This window comes from Falco naumanni, chromosome 12 (genome assembly GCF_017639655.2).
Source record: "Falco naumanni isolate bFalNau1 chromosome 12, bFalNau1.pat, whole genome shotgun sequence".
NCBI classification, from domain to species: Eukaryota; Metazoa; Chordata; class Aves; order Falconiformes; family Falconidae; genus Falco; species Falco naumanni.
Window position 1 is genome coordinate 7,771,456 of NC_054065.1, and position 16,482 is coordinate 7,787,937.

General features: G+C 37.0%; 1 protein-coding gene across 3 annotated transcripts in view; it reads right to left on the reverse strand.

Moving 5' to 3' along the window:
• Positions 1 to 16,482, reverse strand: part of ESF1 (ESF1 nucleolar pre-rRNA processing protein homolog) — a 34,890-nt gene that overhangs the window by 1,257 nt on the left and 17,151 nt on the right. For all 3 annotated transcript variants that reach the window (XM_040611610.1, XM_040611609.1, XM_040611608.1), the window contains 5 exons: positions 16,109 to 16,270; positions 7,945 to 8,066; positions 6,497 to 6,587; positions 1,248 to 1,315; positions 271 to 417 (listed from right to left, as the gene is read on the reverse strand). In XM_040611610.1, the coding sequence (XP_040467544.1) occupies positions 271 to 417; positions 1,248 to 1,315; positions 6,497 to 6,587; positions 7,945 to 8,066; positions 16,109 to 16,270 (590 nt within the window). The remainder of the gene's footprint in view (positions 1 to 270; positions 418 to 1,247; positions 1,316 to 6,496; positions 6,588 to 7,944; positions 8,067 to 16,108; positions 16,271 to 16,482) is intronic.

Sequence of the window (16,482 nt, forward strand, 5' to 3'; positions counted from 1 at the left end):
CAAGGAATATATTAGGCAACAAAATGTACAAGGCCTTGCATAAATAGCACCTTGTTGCCTTACACAGAGTTTAAGTCTGTTTCCTTCAACACTGTGTCAGTATATTTCTTGCTTTTTGAAAACAACCTTGAACTCCCCGAAAATGTAGATCTAGTTCTTCTCCTTCAGAGTAGGGGAGGAGAAGGATATGAAAAAAACAAAATTGTCCTGAAAATAATTGATATTAACAACGGTTCTAGCTGAGCCTTAAAATCAGGAGTATACCATTACCTGGAAGTCATCTTCTAGTAATTCTTTCTTCTTCATTAAGAGTTTCTTTTTCCTCTTGCTCAAATTCTGTTGTTCTACAATCTTTTTATAATTAAAATGTTTTCTGGCGTCATCCTCATCATCCATCATAAGTAGGGCCATTTCAGCCTGTTACAAAATAAAATAGTCCATGTACACAATGAAATTAAGTTTCCTACAACAAATGTAACAACTCATTAATGAAGTCTGTATGAGCTGACACACACATAAATGAGTTGAAACAGGGTTGTCAGGGCAGTATTATTCCATCCATAACAATGTTCTTTTAACATTTAACATATAGAAGTTGATTTCCTTTTTATTAGATATAAAATAAATGCAAATACCCACATTCAACTTTCAAACATACTAATAATATAATCTGGAAATTGCACACTATAACTTTGAAATCACAATTTTATATTGATATCTATACAGCAAAATAAAAATTAACATATAAGAATTCAATAAATTATTTAGCTAACTTGTCCTGAGGAAGAATGAAAAACAAGCATGCAATACCAAACAACTCAGTCTTCAAAGTTAAAAGTCTACAGGACAATTTTTTAACACACAAATATTTCATACAGTGCTGACGTTAGGGGTAAATGTTGAGCACCACGCAACATGAAAACTTACTGTGGCAGCTTTAAAGCCAGAGGGATTATCAGCTCAACCGGTATGACTTCTGTGCCCTCACATTTCAGTGCTGCCTATCCCTGCTGTGTTCAACTGTCCCAGAAAGGTAGCCTGGTATAATCTTAAAGACATCAAGTCACGTGCCACCTACCATTTTTCTTGTGTAGTTCTTGTTCCAACAGCTCTCGCTATTAAAATTATACAATTCTATTCTATTGCCATCCTATGGAATTCAGTAGTTCCACTCACAAACATAGCAAATATTTACAGAATTCAGGCAATGCAACATCTGTAATTCTTAACATCTTAAACCACTTTACCTTCTGTCTTTCAACTTCATCTTCATCTTCTGAGGTACTTTCAACAGATTCTGGCTTCTTCTTTACACCTGAGTGCAAATATAAGATATGATTAAACATGTTTATTCAAGTTTATTCACGATAACATAATTTACTGATGAATAGAACCTCTAAGTGCATCTCATTTTCTTGTAATCAATACTTAAGTGTCAGATGCGGGAAAAAGGCTGAAAAGTTAGAGAAAAGCCAGCTAGACCTAAAGCAATAACAATCCGCTGAATATTTGTTTCAGGAGGCAGCAATATTCAAATGGCATAAACAAATCAACAACAAAGAACAGTTAGAAAAAATGGGTTTACTGTGTTTTTCATAGAGCCATAGAGAGAAGTATCACAACAGTGCAGGCAAGCACATGACATCACTCCACTCCCAGGGTGTTTTAAAGAGATATTAGCTTATATACTTATAAATGTAATTGAAGTGTTCTGCAGTTCTCAAATTGCTCATCCTTTCTACTTAAGTAGACAACGAAGTACCTACTTTAGAATAAATGGCAAATATGCACCTCTTCTCCGTACCCAGAATACAAGTCCGGCAGATGAGTAAGAATTCATCAGTTTAAAAAAAAAAAAAAAAAAAGAAAAAGAAAAAAAAAAAAGGGAGAAACAGTTCTAGCACCAAAAACCCTCACAAAAAAAGACCTGAACAAAATCAAGGTAATTAAAATATGAGTGACTATTCAGATCAAATACTCTTCTGATGAAGCTCTCTTACTCTCTCAGAATTTACTTTAGATACGCAGCGCTGATTAGGCAGACATAATGGATAGTAACAGCGTAAGACATTAGTCAAACATAACTTTTAATGAAAACAGATCCATTTATAAATCCTACAAAATCAAATTACTCTCTTTGGAATGCCTGTAGATCTTGATCAAGAAGGAGCAGGAAAAGCAGAAGGTTTCCTGACCTGAACCACATACTCTGACCTTTGAGCTTGGAATTACATTCCCAGGCAATTTATTACAGTCCACTGGGGGTACTCTTAAGGAAGGTATTTGGCTCCATTTTGTTAAGCCAGATTTGTAGTCAGACTAAAAGTACAAACATGCCAGAAAAACGTCAAGTTATATCACTAAGTATACTCTGGAACAGGACACATTTCTTGAAGTACATTTTTTCTCCTTTGACTATTCTCTTGACTATTTCTAAATGGATTCCAAGCTGGAAATGGATTTCTAGAAGAAACAAACCACCAGCACCAAAAAATAAACTATCCAGATGCACAATGTCATCAGCTTAAGAACTGTTGATTTAGTAGTTCCAGAAAATGTGCAGGAAAATCAGATACAGACATAATATTGTTAACCTAACCTGCACAATTTATGTTAATATGTAGAAGGGAGAAATAAATGTCTTATGTAAGACTTCAACAACTATGAAATCTTTTGTATCTTCCCAGAACTGGCTAAACTACAGAAAAGGAATCAGAGGTATGAATTGGAGACAACTGTTCTAGAAGCTAAATCAGTAAATCCCTTTGCCTTTCCACCCATGCCCTCAAGTCATCTTCCCTCATCTTTCACTATATGTAGAATCACAGAATTGAAGATAGTTTAGCTTTATGCCTTCAAAGACTTCTGTTGCTGCAGATGGAGGTGAACCAGGAACTAGTATTAAACTAAGCTCTTTTCCATGAAAATCAATCAATCAATCAATCAGTCTTTCTTACTATGACACTATGCAACTAATAAAACCAGCTTGGGGCCTAAAAATCACTCTTAGCACTAAAAATTCTGCATCAGACTGAAAACAGTTCCGAATTCACAAATGCATCATTTTCTATCTTTTTTAACATACTCCTGACAAAGCACCTCTTCCCACATACATTCTGGAAGTCCCCCCCCCCACCACCATTTTTGCACACTTATGAATGTAAAACCTATGATAAAAGGCTTTCTCAAACGACTGCAAAACCTCTGATTTCCCCTAGTACCTATTCCCCACTGCCATCTTTAAAACAGATTTGTTCCGCCTTACAGCAGCAGATACTTGTCTTCAATGCTATGCGAATGTGATAGCTGCCACGAGCCAGTGAGAAAAGCTTCAAGTCTCTGCTGCAATCCCCCCTCAGGCTGCCACTCAGCTCTTTCTCAGCTCAAGAATCTAGTCTGCCACATTCATTTTGCACATCAACTTTCCAGTGCTAACAGTAAAAGCTAATCACAGTTTTGATATTTCAAACACAGAGATCGACCCCAGACCAAAAACTTCTCTCACAAGACCTCTTACCTGTCTCATTCAGAAGCCTGAAAGTTGGTCTCAAAAGCCTTGCAAAGACAGACAGTAAATAAATCAGTAACACAGCTGAGACCTTTATCTTCCCAGTACAGGTTCTACAACTGTACTAAGCTTTTGCTGTTAACCTCTTAATGTCCCCGCAGTCGTACTGCTACCATCTAGCATTAAGAAACCATCAATTCTTACATATATCATAAATCAGACCATCAGAAGGCATCAAAAGGTTTGGAACCTATAGGAGTTATTCCTTAAAGAATGATCAATAGAAAGTATGTTTAATAGTCTATAAAGTGTTCTGCAACTGCTGTGTGAACTCCAAAAGCAGGACATTGCTCCCATGTTAATGAGCAATCACACTATTCAGTTATTAATCTTCCAGCACTTCAAGCTACAAAAGTCGTTCTATCTTACACGAACCTGTTCTGAGACCCTGCAGAAACAGATGCAGTAAGACTGAAACTGGCCAGGCCAAATGAAGCTGTACAAAACTTTCTGAAATAGGTGCATCCATGTAAAACGAGTAACAAACTATTCTTCTTCTTGATAATATCAAACTAGAATCAAGCTTCTGCAATGCAACATCGAGGCTCATATATATGAAGCATTTTACATTTTAGCTTGTGGTACTATTGAAAATCCACAGAGGCACTATGCACAGATGAAAACTTTGTGCAAAGCAACCACTGTCATGAATTTCATGAGTGCTAATTTGCACACACCTGCACCCTGTGCAGACGCTCTTTGGGCATAGCAGGAACAAAGAATTTGCTCTACCTTGCCTCTCCCAAGAGGAAGCATCTACAGTACAAGAATCACTGCCTGCTTTACAGTTTTCAAAAACAAAGACAAACCTGATGAATACACACTCGAGTAGACTTCCCATAATTTCCAGTTTTCAAATTTGTGAGGCCCTTTGTCTAACAGCTTCTTACACTCTTTCAGTTGCCTAAGCTTGACAAAAACTTAATTTATACAAGACCCATACACACTATGGTCAACAAGTGAATCCAGCAAGGGAGCAAATACACCACTGCAAAACCCTAACAGTACTACTGCGTCCTCCCAGTTTCTGCACTGGTCCACCTGAGTCATGAGCATATCCAAAAGTCACATGCTTTTTCAGCATAATCTAAGATCATCTGACAGTCAGTTTCAGGGACAAATTTCAATTTATCAGGGGAATTGTGGAAGGCTTATGAAAAATTACAGTCATTCAAGTTGTATACTCTCTGTACCCTAGATAGAAAATTGGCAGAGTTACAGCCTAGTTCAAAGAAGATTGCAACCCATTTTCCCCAACTGGATAAGCTAGCTGTGCTTAAAAGCAACCCCAGCTATGAGACAGGCTGTTCTGGGTAAACTTGGTGAAAGCCAGACAAAATTGTGCTGTGTAATCATTGTTAAAATGTCAACTGGCTTGCAGCCAGCCACTGTACTCTCCCTTTAAAACCTCTGCAGGGCTAGCCACATTCTGTTTTTCTCCTGTTTCTCAGTAGATTATCAGTAATCTTGCAGAAAAAAGCTTCACTTTCTTAACCTTTATGGCTATTATACTATGCTCAAAGACTCCAGGAACACTAAAAGCCTATCCTCCAGACAAGAATCTGCAGATGAGACTGTTCTCTGCTGAGCCCCTCCATGACACAAAGAACTTCTTATATAATGCAGAAGAAAACATTATTTCAGAGATTTTACATAGAACGTTGAAACATCCATTATTAATATGAGAGTACTTACACGATCTTGTTATTGAAGAAAAATTAAAAAAGGGGTGGAAGGAATGGCATCTTTACAGTGAGTTCTGAAAAAAAACTATATACAACTTGCCAGGATAGCATGGCAGAAAACAGCACTGCATGACACCTTAAATTGCACTATTTTCTGTAAAACATGGGTAGGACTTACCCTACTGTTTGGTACTTCCGACACATATAAGCACAGTAAGAAACAAAGTCGTCTAGGTTTTGCTTTTGAATTATTTATTTTCTCCTAATACAAACTTCAAACCACCAGGACAGAAGAAGCCTATGCTGACTGGTATCAAATTAACATTAATGTATTCTGTTTAAATGGAACTTCGATCTGCACTGCTATACTGAAAGAAAACCCAATGAAAACAACAGACTGGTAATATTTGTAAATCTGTTGCTATCTTTTTTGTGTTTGTTTGCTTGTTTTCTTTCTTCTCCCCCTCCCCCCCTTTTTTTTTCTTCTTCTTTTAATATACAATAGCATGGAACACCCTTAGGTTTAGGCTCCCAAAAGCACGGAAAGCAGCTCACTTTAAGCCTTACACTTACTGATTATCCCTACCTTAGGATTTTAACCAGTAAAATCACACTCAAAATAAATTTACTATTACCACAGCAAAAGCTAACTTAAACATCAGACTAAAAAGCTTGTAAAAAAAGTATCCTAAAAATCTAAACTGGACAAGTTATTTCCTAAAATATTACATTTTACTGTTTGGGCTTCTAGGTAGCCAGAGTACACTAGTAAAAACATGTATGAGTGTAACAGAAAAGAAATTTGATTTCTTCTGAAAGACAACTTTGTTTATGATGCAAAAACATCTGACATTTTTGCAACGGACCCAAACTTCACAGGGACCCATATATACCTGGCTCCTCCTATATAAAAGGAAACAGGCTTCAAAGGCAATCAGGTTCTTTTCTTTGGAATATTTAGGGGTGCAGATGGTCAGTTTGTTTTTAACAGCCATCCCCAGAATTTGGCTACGTAATGTTTTCTGGTGAAAGCTAAAAGAACAACGTTCCCTACCATTCCACACACCCCAATATGCATAATTTCACAAGCACAGCAGCTGCAAATGGCACCTATGGAAATGGCACCTAGTTTATTTCATTCTGAACATGCTATTTCTGCATTTACTCTATCCCAACTTGTTTTGAAAGCTCATTATTTGAAGAAAGGGCAGACATATTCCAGTGGTCACCTGTCTTGACCCACCTGTTTTCTCAAGTTCTTCAGCAAAATATGGATCATTGAGATCAACATCAGATGGAAGCTCATCTTCACTCTGTTCTCTCTCAGCAGTAGCCTGTAACAAAGCACAAACATTACTTCAATCAACATATATACTACTTAAGTTTCACTGCAATTAGATGTTCCTTCTGTTAGTAACCATGAAGATGAAAGCTGAAATACTGTATGCTGAACATCATAAAACTACAATACACTAAAAATAGCTAGTAAAGACAAATCAACAATTTAAAAATCTGTTTCACAGACTGAAAGCTTTTTATGTACCTGAAGAAGGGCTACTTGTATATTCCAAGAATCTTTATTAGATGTACCCACTAACTGTAATGCACTACCTAACCATACCAGCACATTACAGGATCACAGCATTGTTATGTCCTTACTTTATGTTCCACAAAAGCTCTACTTACTTGAGCAAGGAGCTTCATTTTCCGCTCCAAAAGTCAAAAAGACTGACTTTGGATTTAAAAGAAAGCATGTTATTACTGGAAGTACTCTGTTGTACACCTTGCCCCTTGACTCAAATTTATCAGACTAAACAAGAATACTATGCTAGCAAAAGTTGCTCTACTACCTAACTGTGCTACTTACTCTATTCAGAGCACTCATTTTCTGTAAGGTTTAGGAAGTTACTCAGCACATGCCAGTTAAAACTAACTGGAATGCACAGTGTAACTCAAGCCACAGAGATTGCTCTTAAAAACATTCTTCTGCAACACGAATTACACTCAGAGTAATTTAAGAATTTAGGGAAGCTAGATTCTGTATGCTACATGTTTGGTTTTTTTCTAGCAGATGCACAAACATTTAATTTATCTGCCTATTTCTGCACATTACTGCCACAGGAGTCAGTTACTTCACAGTTACCTTCTGCGTGTGGAAAGATGAAGCAGCAGCAATTTTCACATTCCTATAGGACCATTTTGTTATTCACACAGAACTATTTACCAAATTCTCTTGCAATTTGAAATTTGAATAGTTCTTTGTGGCTATCAGTTCTTTGACGTTACACTTTTGGGAAACAAGTTTGTATCAGTTTAGGCCAAAAATTCCCCAAATAACAGTTACCATAACAACTCTGAACTGATATGCGTAAAGGAGCAAAAAGACCCTTCCTAATGCATTCGAAAATGTAAATTAAAACCCAAATGCTGTTATGAGTCATTTATCTTCAAAGCAAGAGGCAGATAAAACAAATTTTGTGTAAGCATACATATGATCAGTAGTATCCTGCATATCCTTTTGCTCTAAGATTGATGAGGCACTCTCGGTCTCTCCATATGAGTGCCCACTGCATATTCTAACCTTAAAACAGTACTGGAAGCTATCCAACTTTTTTAGCTTACCTAAACCAAACAATAACAGCAACTTAGGAAAACAAGCAACTCCCCTCAAGTGGCCAATGCAAGCATTACCTTTCTCTTTTTTTTTAGAATTCTTTTTTCTTTCTTCTTCTCTAGATATTTTTGCCATGGAGTTAGATTATCCTTTCCTTCCAACCTGTTTTTGACCATTTCTTCAGCAGTTTCTTTAAGGCCTAAACCAAAAAAAAGTATAAGTTAAAGAAATTATACGAATCTGATTGGTTTTTAAAAAATTAACTGTTTCCTCCTTTGTAAAATAATAATCTAGTTTTTCTTTAATGAGTCTGTGAAAACAACAAATATTGCTTAAAACAACATCTTTATAAATAACATCACTTTACAGGATGTGTTTTTCCAAATGACACATTCCTTCAGTATATACAACACTCAGAAGAGCTTGCTCATGTGATAATCTGATTCCCAGGACTCCTGCTATTCCTCAGAAAGGTCTCCCCTCCAGACATTAGACTGTGTAATCTATAGATGTCACTTTTTGAGGATGAGTAACACAATAAATAAATAAAAAAAAAAAAACCAACAACAACAGACATATACAGAGCCCTTATATTTAATGTACCTTCCTATACTTAGTTAAGATTCACAAAACCACTTTGAATACAGTCCAGTCATTCCCATTTTTTGTGCACGGCAAAACAAAGTACAAAAGATGAAGTGACTTGACAACAATTCTGAAATGTTAAATCACTATCAGAATAATATAGGGTCATCTCACAACTGGCTTAGCTGGTGCTATCCATTTCACACAGATTATCTGTTGTTGCTCTATCAGTATGCCTTGCTCACGTGATAAAGTTGCTATATTTAGCATCTCCATTGCTGAAACACTGCCTCTGTAATACTACTATAACAATGGTGCAGTATCTCTGATGGCCAGTGTATTTTTCATCCATCATTGTAAAAGAGAACAATAAGCTATTCTTTGAATAAATTAAAACCAAAAATAAATCTACAGCTAGAAAGCGCAGAAAAACATAAATAAAAAAACCCAATAATTTCTTGCATTATGTACTAATGTCATGATATGCATTAAGTTAAAGTAGGCAAGCTATTTTCAAGTCATCTGCCCTTTTAAAGCTACTTAGTACCAGTCTGCTTTAACAACAGAAAACCATGTAAAATTAAAACCAGCACATACCCAGCACAACAGTAAACCTAGATTCAGAGTCAATGCTTAAGGTAAATAGCCTTTTTTAAAAAAATAAATAAAAAATTTGTTAACAAGAAGCAGATTAAGAGCACAGTCTACTTGAAAGGTATCAGTCTCTCAAAGAAACAAACAAAATCTGAAATGTTTTCTGTTATCACAGATTACCAGCTCATACTGTAATAACTCAAGAACAAAACAAAACAAAAGCCAGCAGCAAGAGAAATAAACCATCCTCTTACTTACTTAGCACACCAAGTTACCTAAAGTAATTTTTATACTTAGCAGCTATGTGAACTGAAAGATTGAAGGAGGAGAGTACCATTCTCTCACCAGATTCAGTGAGAAACAGTAACTATCAGACCATTAGCTCAGATCTGCACCTCTTCCATACCCTTTTGTTGTGAGCATGGTGTAAGAGAAGCCCTCAACTTTCTGGTTCTGACCTATCAAGAGCTGGGAAAGTGGCTACGTTTCTGAAGGAAGTTTCCTCTTTACTTTCAGAGCATGACAGTTTTCTGAGGGTCCTAGAAAAGTAAACCTCATAGAAGTGCAATATATCTGGCTCTACATGATTCTCACATAACAGGATCAGACAAGTAAGTCTGGATATGCCAATTAGGTTTACATTAAATTCCATAATTTAGCACAGACTGCCACAGTTACAACGCCTAGCATTTAAAGCTGCATGCACAAATATATCGTAACTTTCAATTTAGCCTTTTTGCAAATATGCATTCTGAGTTTATCACATGATCCCATTTTACCTTTTCCAGAGTATCTTAACCATTTGACCTGTAGATTGCGAACACGTAACTACTCGATATTTTGTGATACTGTTTAATGTATAGCTAAGTTACTGAAATACACAGCAAAATTACCAAACAGAATTGAACCCTTCTCTAGAAACAGAATGGAGTTTTCTATATTATGTATCATTACAGTATTCAATGGTACAAAACATCACCTTAAAAAAGAATCCATTAAGTAACTGGAGCATCCCTATTTGACATCTAGAATATTTAAATCCAGAATAAGTACTTTATTTAAAAGCAATCTTCACTTTTTGGTGAAAAATTCCATACGGTTCAGGAATGCTTTTTCAAAAAGTCTTCATATCACACAGCACTTGGATGTTATGAGAACAAATACTGATTTCAGATGCAGCCTATACACTTTCAGCTTCTTCTTCACAAGATGGACACTTGCAAAAGCAAAATTTCACCACGCAAAGAGATTTACTGACTTGCCTTGCAACACACTGGAGCAGAATTCAGTGGCAGAAAGACAGAATCCACTTCCCTGGCAGGAGGCAACAGCCTGAGCAATGAAGTATTTTTCTCCTACCTGCAATTCCTTGTTTCATTCACTACACTGTTGTTTTTTTAACTTCTGTAACAAATGAGTCAGACATCCTATAGTTAACATCCTCTTTTATGGCATGACTGATGGGATCTTGGGAGCGTGTAGGAATCATGTTTCTCCTTCCCCCTCCAAGTCTGATGTTTGCTGTCTCTTCCCCAATTCTACTTGTTCTAATTGTCTCTCTTCAGCATCCCCTTCTTACCATCCCAGTCCAGCTCTCACCTAACCAAATCCTACTCTCCCATCCCTCATACCAGTTTTATTGCTTGGAAATTATATTTGGACCTCCCCAAATGCCCTAGCCTAGATCCCCTTCTTTCTCCCAACTCCCAGGTTTCTCAGTTGGCCAGTCCCCACTCCTCAACATTCCTTCCAGCTCTCCTCAGTAAAAAGGAGCTGAAAACAGAGTTCATCATGGAAAAAATGGGCAGCTTTCAGGGACAGTTCTACCAGTCCTCAGAAAATCAGGCAGAACATTTTTCTGAAAAACTGCAAACACCAATTCCTGTTCTTGCGCTTGTCAACACTCCAAAAATAATTCAAAGGCTGGGGAGCTGGTTACAACATGTCTGAAACACAAAGTGTGGACAAGATCTAAAATCATATTAAACTATGCCTTTTAGGAAGAAAAAAGTAGAGAAAAAAATATGAAGTGTCCTTCCACTATCCTGTGAAGAAGCCAGGATTAACAGTAAGTGGCAAACTGTTACAACCACAAAAACTGGGTACTAAACCAGCAAATAAATGCAGAGCCACGATAAAGGAAGGATATTGTATAGGTTCACTAAAAACGTGCCGCTAAGAAACCCTCTGTATTCATACAACAAAACCAAATATTTAGTTATTTCCAACTGTACACCTCTTCATCTCCAAACAAAAGCAGAGTCATCAGCTTCCCAGAAACTGAACTACTATTACTTTGCATATTGTTTTGCATACTTTTGTGGAAAAAATTACTGGCCAGGTAGCAACCTTGCAGATTCTCTCTGAAGACAGTAAATACTGAATTAAAACATGTCACATCTCCAGAAAAAAAAAGGAAAAAAAAGAAAAAAAAAAAAGACCCAAAATCGCAAAGGGGGTTACAAGATTTCTGATTTATTTGCCTGGAAAATGGAATCATTTGATCCATCTGGCACAGAAGGACTTGGAGGAAAACACAGCCCTTTCTTGTGGTATTTGGCAGTCTCATGAAAGGCATTAGAGTTTCTCCACAGATTAGAATGGCTTAGGAACTACTGTCCAGACCACTTCCCGAGAAGAAGAGAGTATTTAAGTGGTCAAAAGGCTTTTGATTGCAGAAGGGGAAAGGAATTGTCTACTTTAGGTGGAATTATTAACTGGCCATAGAAAAGGCTAATTTATGCCCTTATTGATATCATATTTTTTTAGACTAAATCAATCATACTAATTGTATTTAATCTTCACAAATAGGGACCAAGAAAAGGGGAAAAGGGTCATCTATGAGCATACAACTAAATCATACCTGAGCTAAAGGATTAGAAGTGTGATAAATACTACAACAAACCCAAGTATACTGCTTCTCTGACTGGTGGGAGAGTGGGGGAGGGTAAGCAGGGCAGAATTTTTGTTTCTCTACACACTTAGTTTTGAAAACTTTCGGAAGTTTTAACAGCATGCAATGTCACAATTATTGGAAGCTAAGAGGATACTTCTCTGTTCTCAGGAAATCTAAATGAGCAAATTCATCTTGCACATCATGTCTTACCAGAAAAAAGAATTAACTTGTTGCAGGTAGCTAAAAGGAATAGCAGACAAATATTCTGATAACATTAGAATTTGTCACCCCTGAAGATAAGACATCTTAAGACAGTTTTCCTAACATACTGCTAACTGCCTGAAAAGAAAACATGACACTTAGCAGCTGTCAAGTGCGAAGAACTACAGTGCTGAGCCCCTGCACAGCTGAGTACACACTGCTTCGTGGTGCGAGAGGTAAGACTGCTTCAGTCAGAGGACACACTAAGCAATGATACGGATTCGAGATATATATTCCATATGAGCATTTTTGTGCTCCATATAGTCTGTAACAACATACAGTTGGGGTTTACTATGCACTTTACAGAGACATGATTGCCTGCTATTCTGCTTCTGATGAAAACAGGTTTTATACTTTCCTTTAAGCCTAGCTAAATATTTACATCTCATTCGTCCCAAAGGAAGAATATTTAAGTCCAATGAAAAAAAAACCAACGAAAAAAACTGTATGAAAGACTGGCTGAATATCATCAAGAAAGGCAGTTGTGGTCTTCTCCCTCTTCACCTTCTAAAGGGAGCTTTGGGAGTTGGATAAGGATGCGTAGTAATTGTTGCTCAAATCAGATATGATTAAGAAAACAGATGGATGCTTAAATATAACACTGATTTTGTGCCTAAAAGAAACAGACCAAAGAGAGTTGGAACGACAGCTAATTTATTTTTGCTGGCACCATGGTTTATTTAAAACTATTATGATTCAAGAATAACTGAATCATTCACAAAGTATGCTTTCTATAACCATGTGTAAATATTTGTGCCAAAACTAAAAATTTCAAATTAATTCAGTTCTCTGCCTTTCAATTGAAAAACTTCCTACATTTAACTGTTGTAACTCTCTGTATATGAAACATTTGGGCAGGAAAAAGACTTTGCAGTAAGTCAAGCAGATTAAGGCATAGCCTGATAATAAAAATATTTCAACAGACATAAACCAGTTCCGAAAAAATTAAGGAGTCTTAAGAGATTATAAAAGAGCCTATTTTTTAATTCCCAGAATGCTCCCACTGAACATAATTAAATTGTTTTGGAACTTAAATAAGCACATTTCTTCAAGAAAAAAAATAACAATTAATGCACTTCTCTCCTGTAGGAAAGCACAGCCTCAGCTGTGTATATATTGCCAGAGCTATAAACTACTGTTCAGCATGTGATGACTTGGGGGGGGGGGGGGGGGGGGGGGGGGGAGGGGGGGGGGGGGAAAACAAAACAAAAAGAGAGAGAAAAAATATTAAAATCTCCCTTTCAGGTATACAGGACCTCCTCTCCAAATGGTGCCTGAAATCAGGAACAGCTAAAGTGTTCCCATACATTAGACTCAAAAACAAAGTTATGACACTGGTCTTCGCTTTTAGTACTTGTGTTTTGGGCAAAACTGTATTTCAGGGACTAATAGCTAGTAGTGGTTTGACTGACCTCATGGAGGTGAACAGTCTAACTAGCAAAGGCAAGTGAACACTTCTATGATTTCCAGAACCTCTGCTCTTTGATAATATTCTAACTTTTTCAGGGTAAGAAATGAAGAAGCAGTAACATATACTGCAAAGTCATAGTTGCTAAACTGACATCAAATACTATACCAATGTCAACTTCTTTGTGCACACGTTCATATTCAACTCATCATTACATGAACAAATCTGACCCAGCGCACAGACATTCAACTGACTCTAGACAAAGGCAGTCATATTTATCAGGATAGGGGGTTTTTTTGTTTGTTTGGGTGGGTTTTTTTCCATCCCTCCCTCAAAAGAGATGAAGATATATCAAAAGTCCTAAGAGTACCACAAGAAGGTGCAGTAAAGAAGGTGTTAGACCAGATGTAATATGGAACAAAACTGATTTTCTAAAGTCAAGTTCTATTGTAAAAAACCACGGAGCCTGTGTATTAGGGAACTGGATTCCATCTCTACTACAGTTTCTGAATTTTCATATAATATACTTTTAACATTTAAGGCACAGTTTTGAGAGGCAGAACCTTTCAGAAAACTTGCTCTCCCTGTGCAATAGACTAAAGAGTTTCCTTCAGTCTCTCTTGAAACAACTTCCCATCTCCTCCAACGAACAGTTTGCTCTAGGTGCCTATGTCACGACATTACGTTGCTTAGACCTTTTTAATTTACAGGACTTCATTCATACAATTTGCAAGATTCTTCAGAAGACAGACTGTATAACACCCTCTGCCCCCAGCCATGTTTTCCAAACCAACACAACAAGCAGGAGCTTTTCTAACATTTAAACAATGCCTAGCCTATATAAATACAGAACACATTCCTAGTAGCAACTGTTTTGACTGTGGTTTCCACCTCCAGTCTGAAAGGTGGCAACAACAAATCTCAGTGACAAATCTTACAATAGCTACTTATGTATGAGAACTTACTTGCCTTGAACGCAGTGGCAAAACGATTAAAGCTGCTAAGCCAGCAACATCATGAATGCAAATACTGACACACTGTGGGCAGATGAAGTAGAGCACGACGACACAGCTGTGTTAGCAAGCACTCGTCCCGTTGTGTACATAGATGCTTTCTCTAGTAAGTTTTGGGAGAATTCATGCCAGAAATGATTGCAATTATATAAGTACGACTGAAAACACAGAATTACTTTTAATGCCAGTGTATACTTCTGAATACAGATCTTATCAAGAACTAGGAATAAAACTATTCCATTCGGTTCTATCAATTTAAGTGAAGTAGTACAGACCAAAACAAAATTTAAAAAGCAAGCATTTATATTCAAGAGGAGTTATCTGAGTGATTCAGAATAATATTAGTGTAAATCATCTAAGTAGATATGCATTCCTAGCTGGAATTAACACATCAGCTGTGAAGGGGCTGGATTCTCGTATGTCTGTGGTCTCAGAATCTACAGTATTACAGATCAGGCTGTGTCCTTGCATAGCCTGCAGTCTGCACCTACTGAGCAAATAATAGCACCTTGCTGCCCCTAAAATGGTAATGTCACACTTCCCCATCTTTGGAATAAGTAATTCAACCCTCTGAGCATTCACCAAATACTTCCATTTGCCTATATGACTTGCTAACTCAGTGGAAAAGATCCAGATTATTTCTGCTTTTCCAGAGTAGTTCAGTCATTTTAGTAAACAAAATCAAGCATGCAAAAAGATACAGTAAGTGCCAGGGCTGGTACAGGCAGGCAGAATGAGCTCCAGGCCAGCATCAAGGAGAGGCCAGTGAAAACCTTCCCCTTCGTGGATGTGGTGAGTTTTGAAACCGACTCATTACATCCCAGGGAAAACACACACCCATACACAAAACATAAACATCAATCTCAATGTCTTTCCATCATAAAGGAAAAAAACCTAGACACTGGTTTTCAGATCTCAGGACTGAGTTCTTCTGGGATGCTATATGGTGGAGTTCTTTTATTAATTTCCAGATGAAAATCTGGATGTCACTGTCCCAAACTTTTCTTCCTGGTAGCTATTTTCTCCCACAGAGCAGTCTCACCGGAGGTCAGGCACCTCCATTCTCTGTTCCCCCAGATCTTCAGCATAATATATAACACAAGATTTTCAAACCATTCTCCTCCAATTTTATGCTGTTTCCAAATCATACTGGTTTTCATTTTTAAAAGTGTAGGTATGTTTTATGACTCTATGGCAAACACATGAATTCTATTCAAGAAAAACCTGTAAAGTGATAAATGAAAAAGCAAGAACAAAAAACCTGGCAAAAAAATAAGCTACAAAGAGAAGATTACAGCTGAAGAACTGAGTTCAGTCATATTATTTCTTCCATTTCCCCCACTGTAAACCATCTGGATCTCAATTTATGGGAAAAAAAGGTCAGTTTCTACTGCTATAAATCCAACACCTTACACTACACCCCTATTAGCAGGCCAATACCGCATGTTCTCCAAGTTACTGAAAGAAAAAAAAATAAAGTTTACCTGGAACCCATTTAATCTCCATTCCTATGTCCTTTTCTTCCTGTTTTTTCTCTTTTTCCTGGATGCTTTGCAAAAGTTCTCTGTACTTGGTAATTTGCTCTTCATCATCTTTTTGGCTTTTCCTGGGTTTCTCTTCTTCCATTTCATGAGCTACCTCACCACCTAGAAAGAGAGTAAACCTATCACAGCCTTCAAGAAAGCGACCAATTAAAGTTAATGTTTAGGAAACACACCTAAGGCACATACATTGTTTCTAAAAAACAATCTGAAATATTTTTATCTGTTATTCCCCCAAGGAATAACCAGTTTTAGAGCTCCTCCACTTAGATGAAATAAAAATAGCAAAACAAATCAGAAAATAAATAAATAAAGAC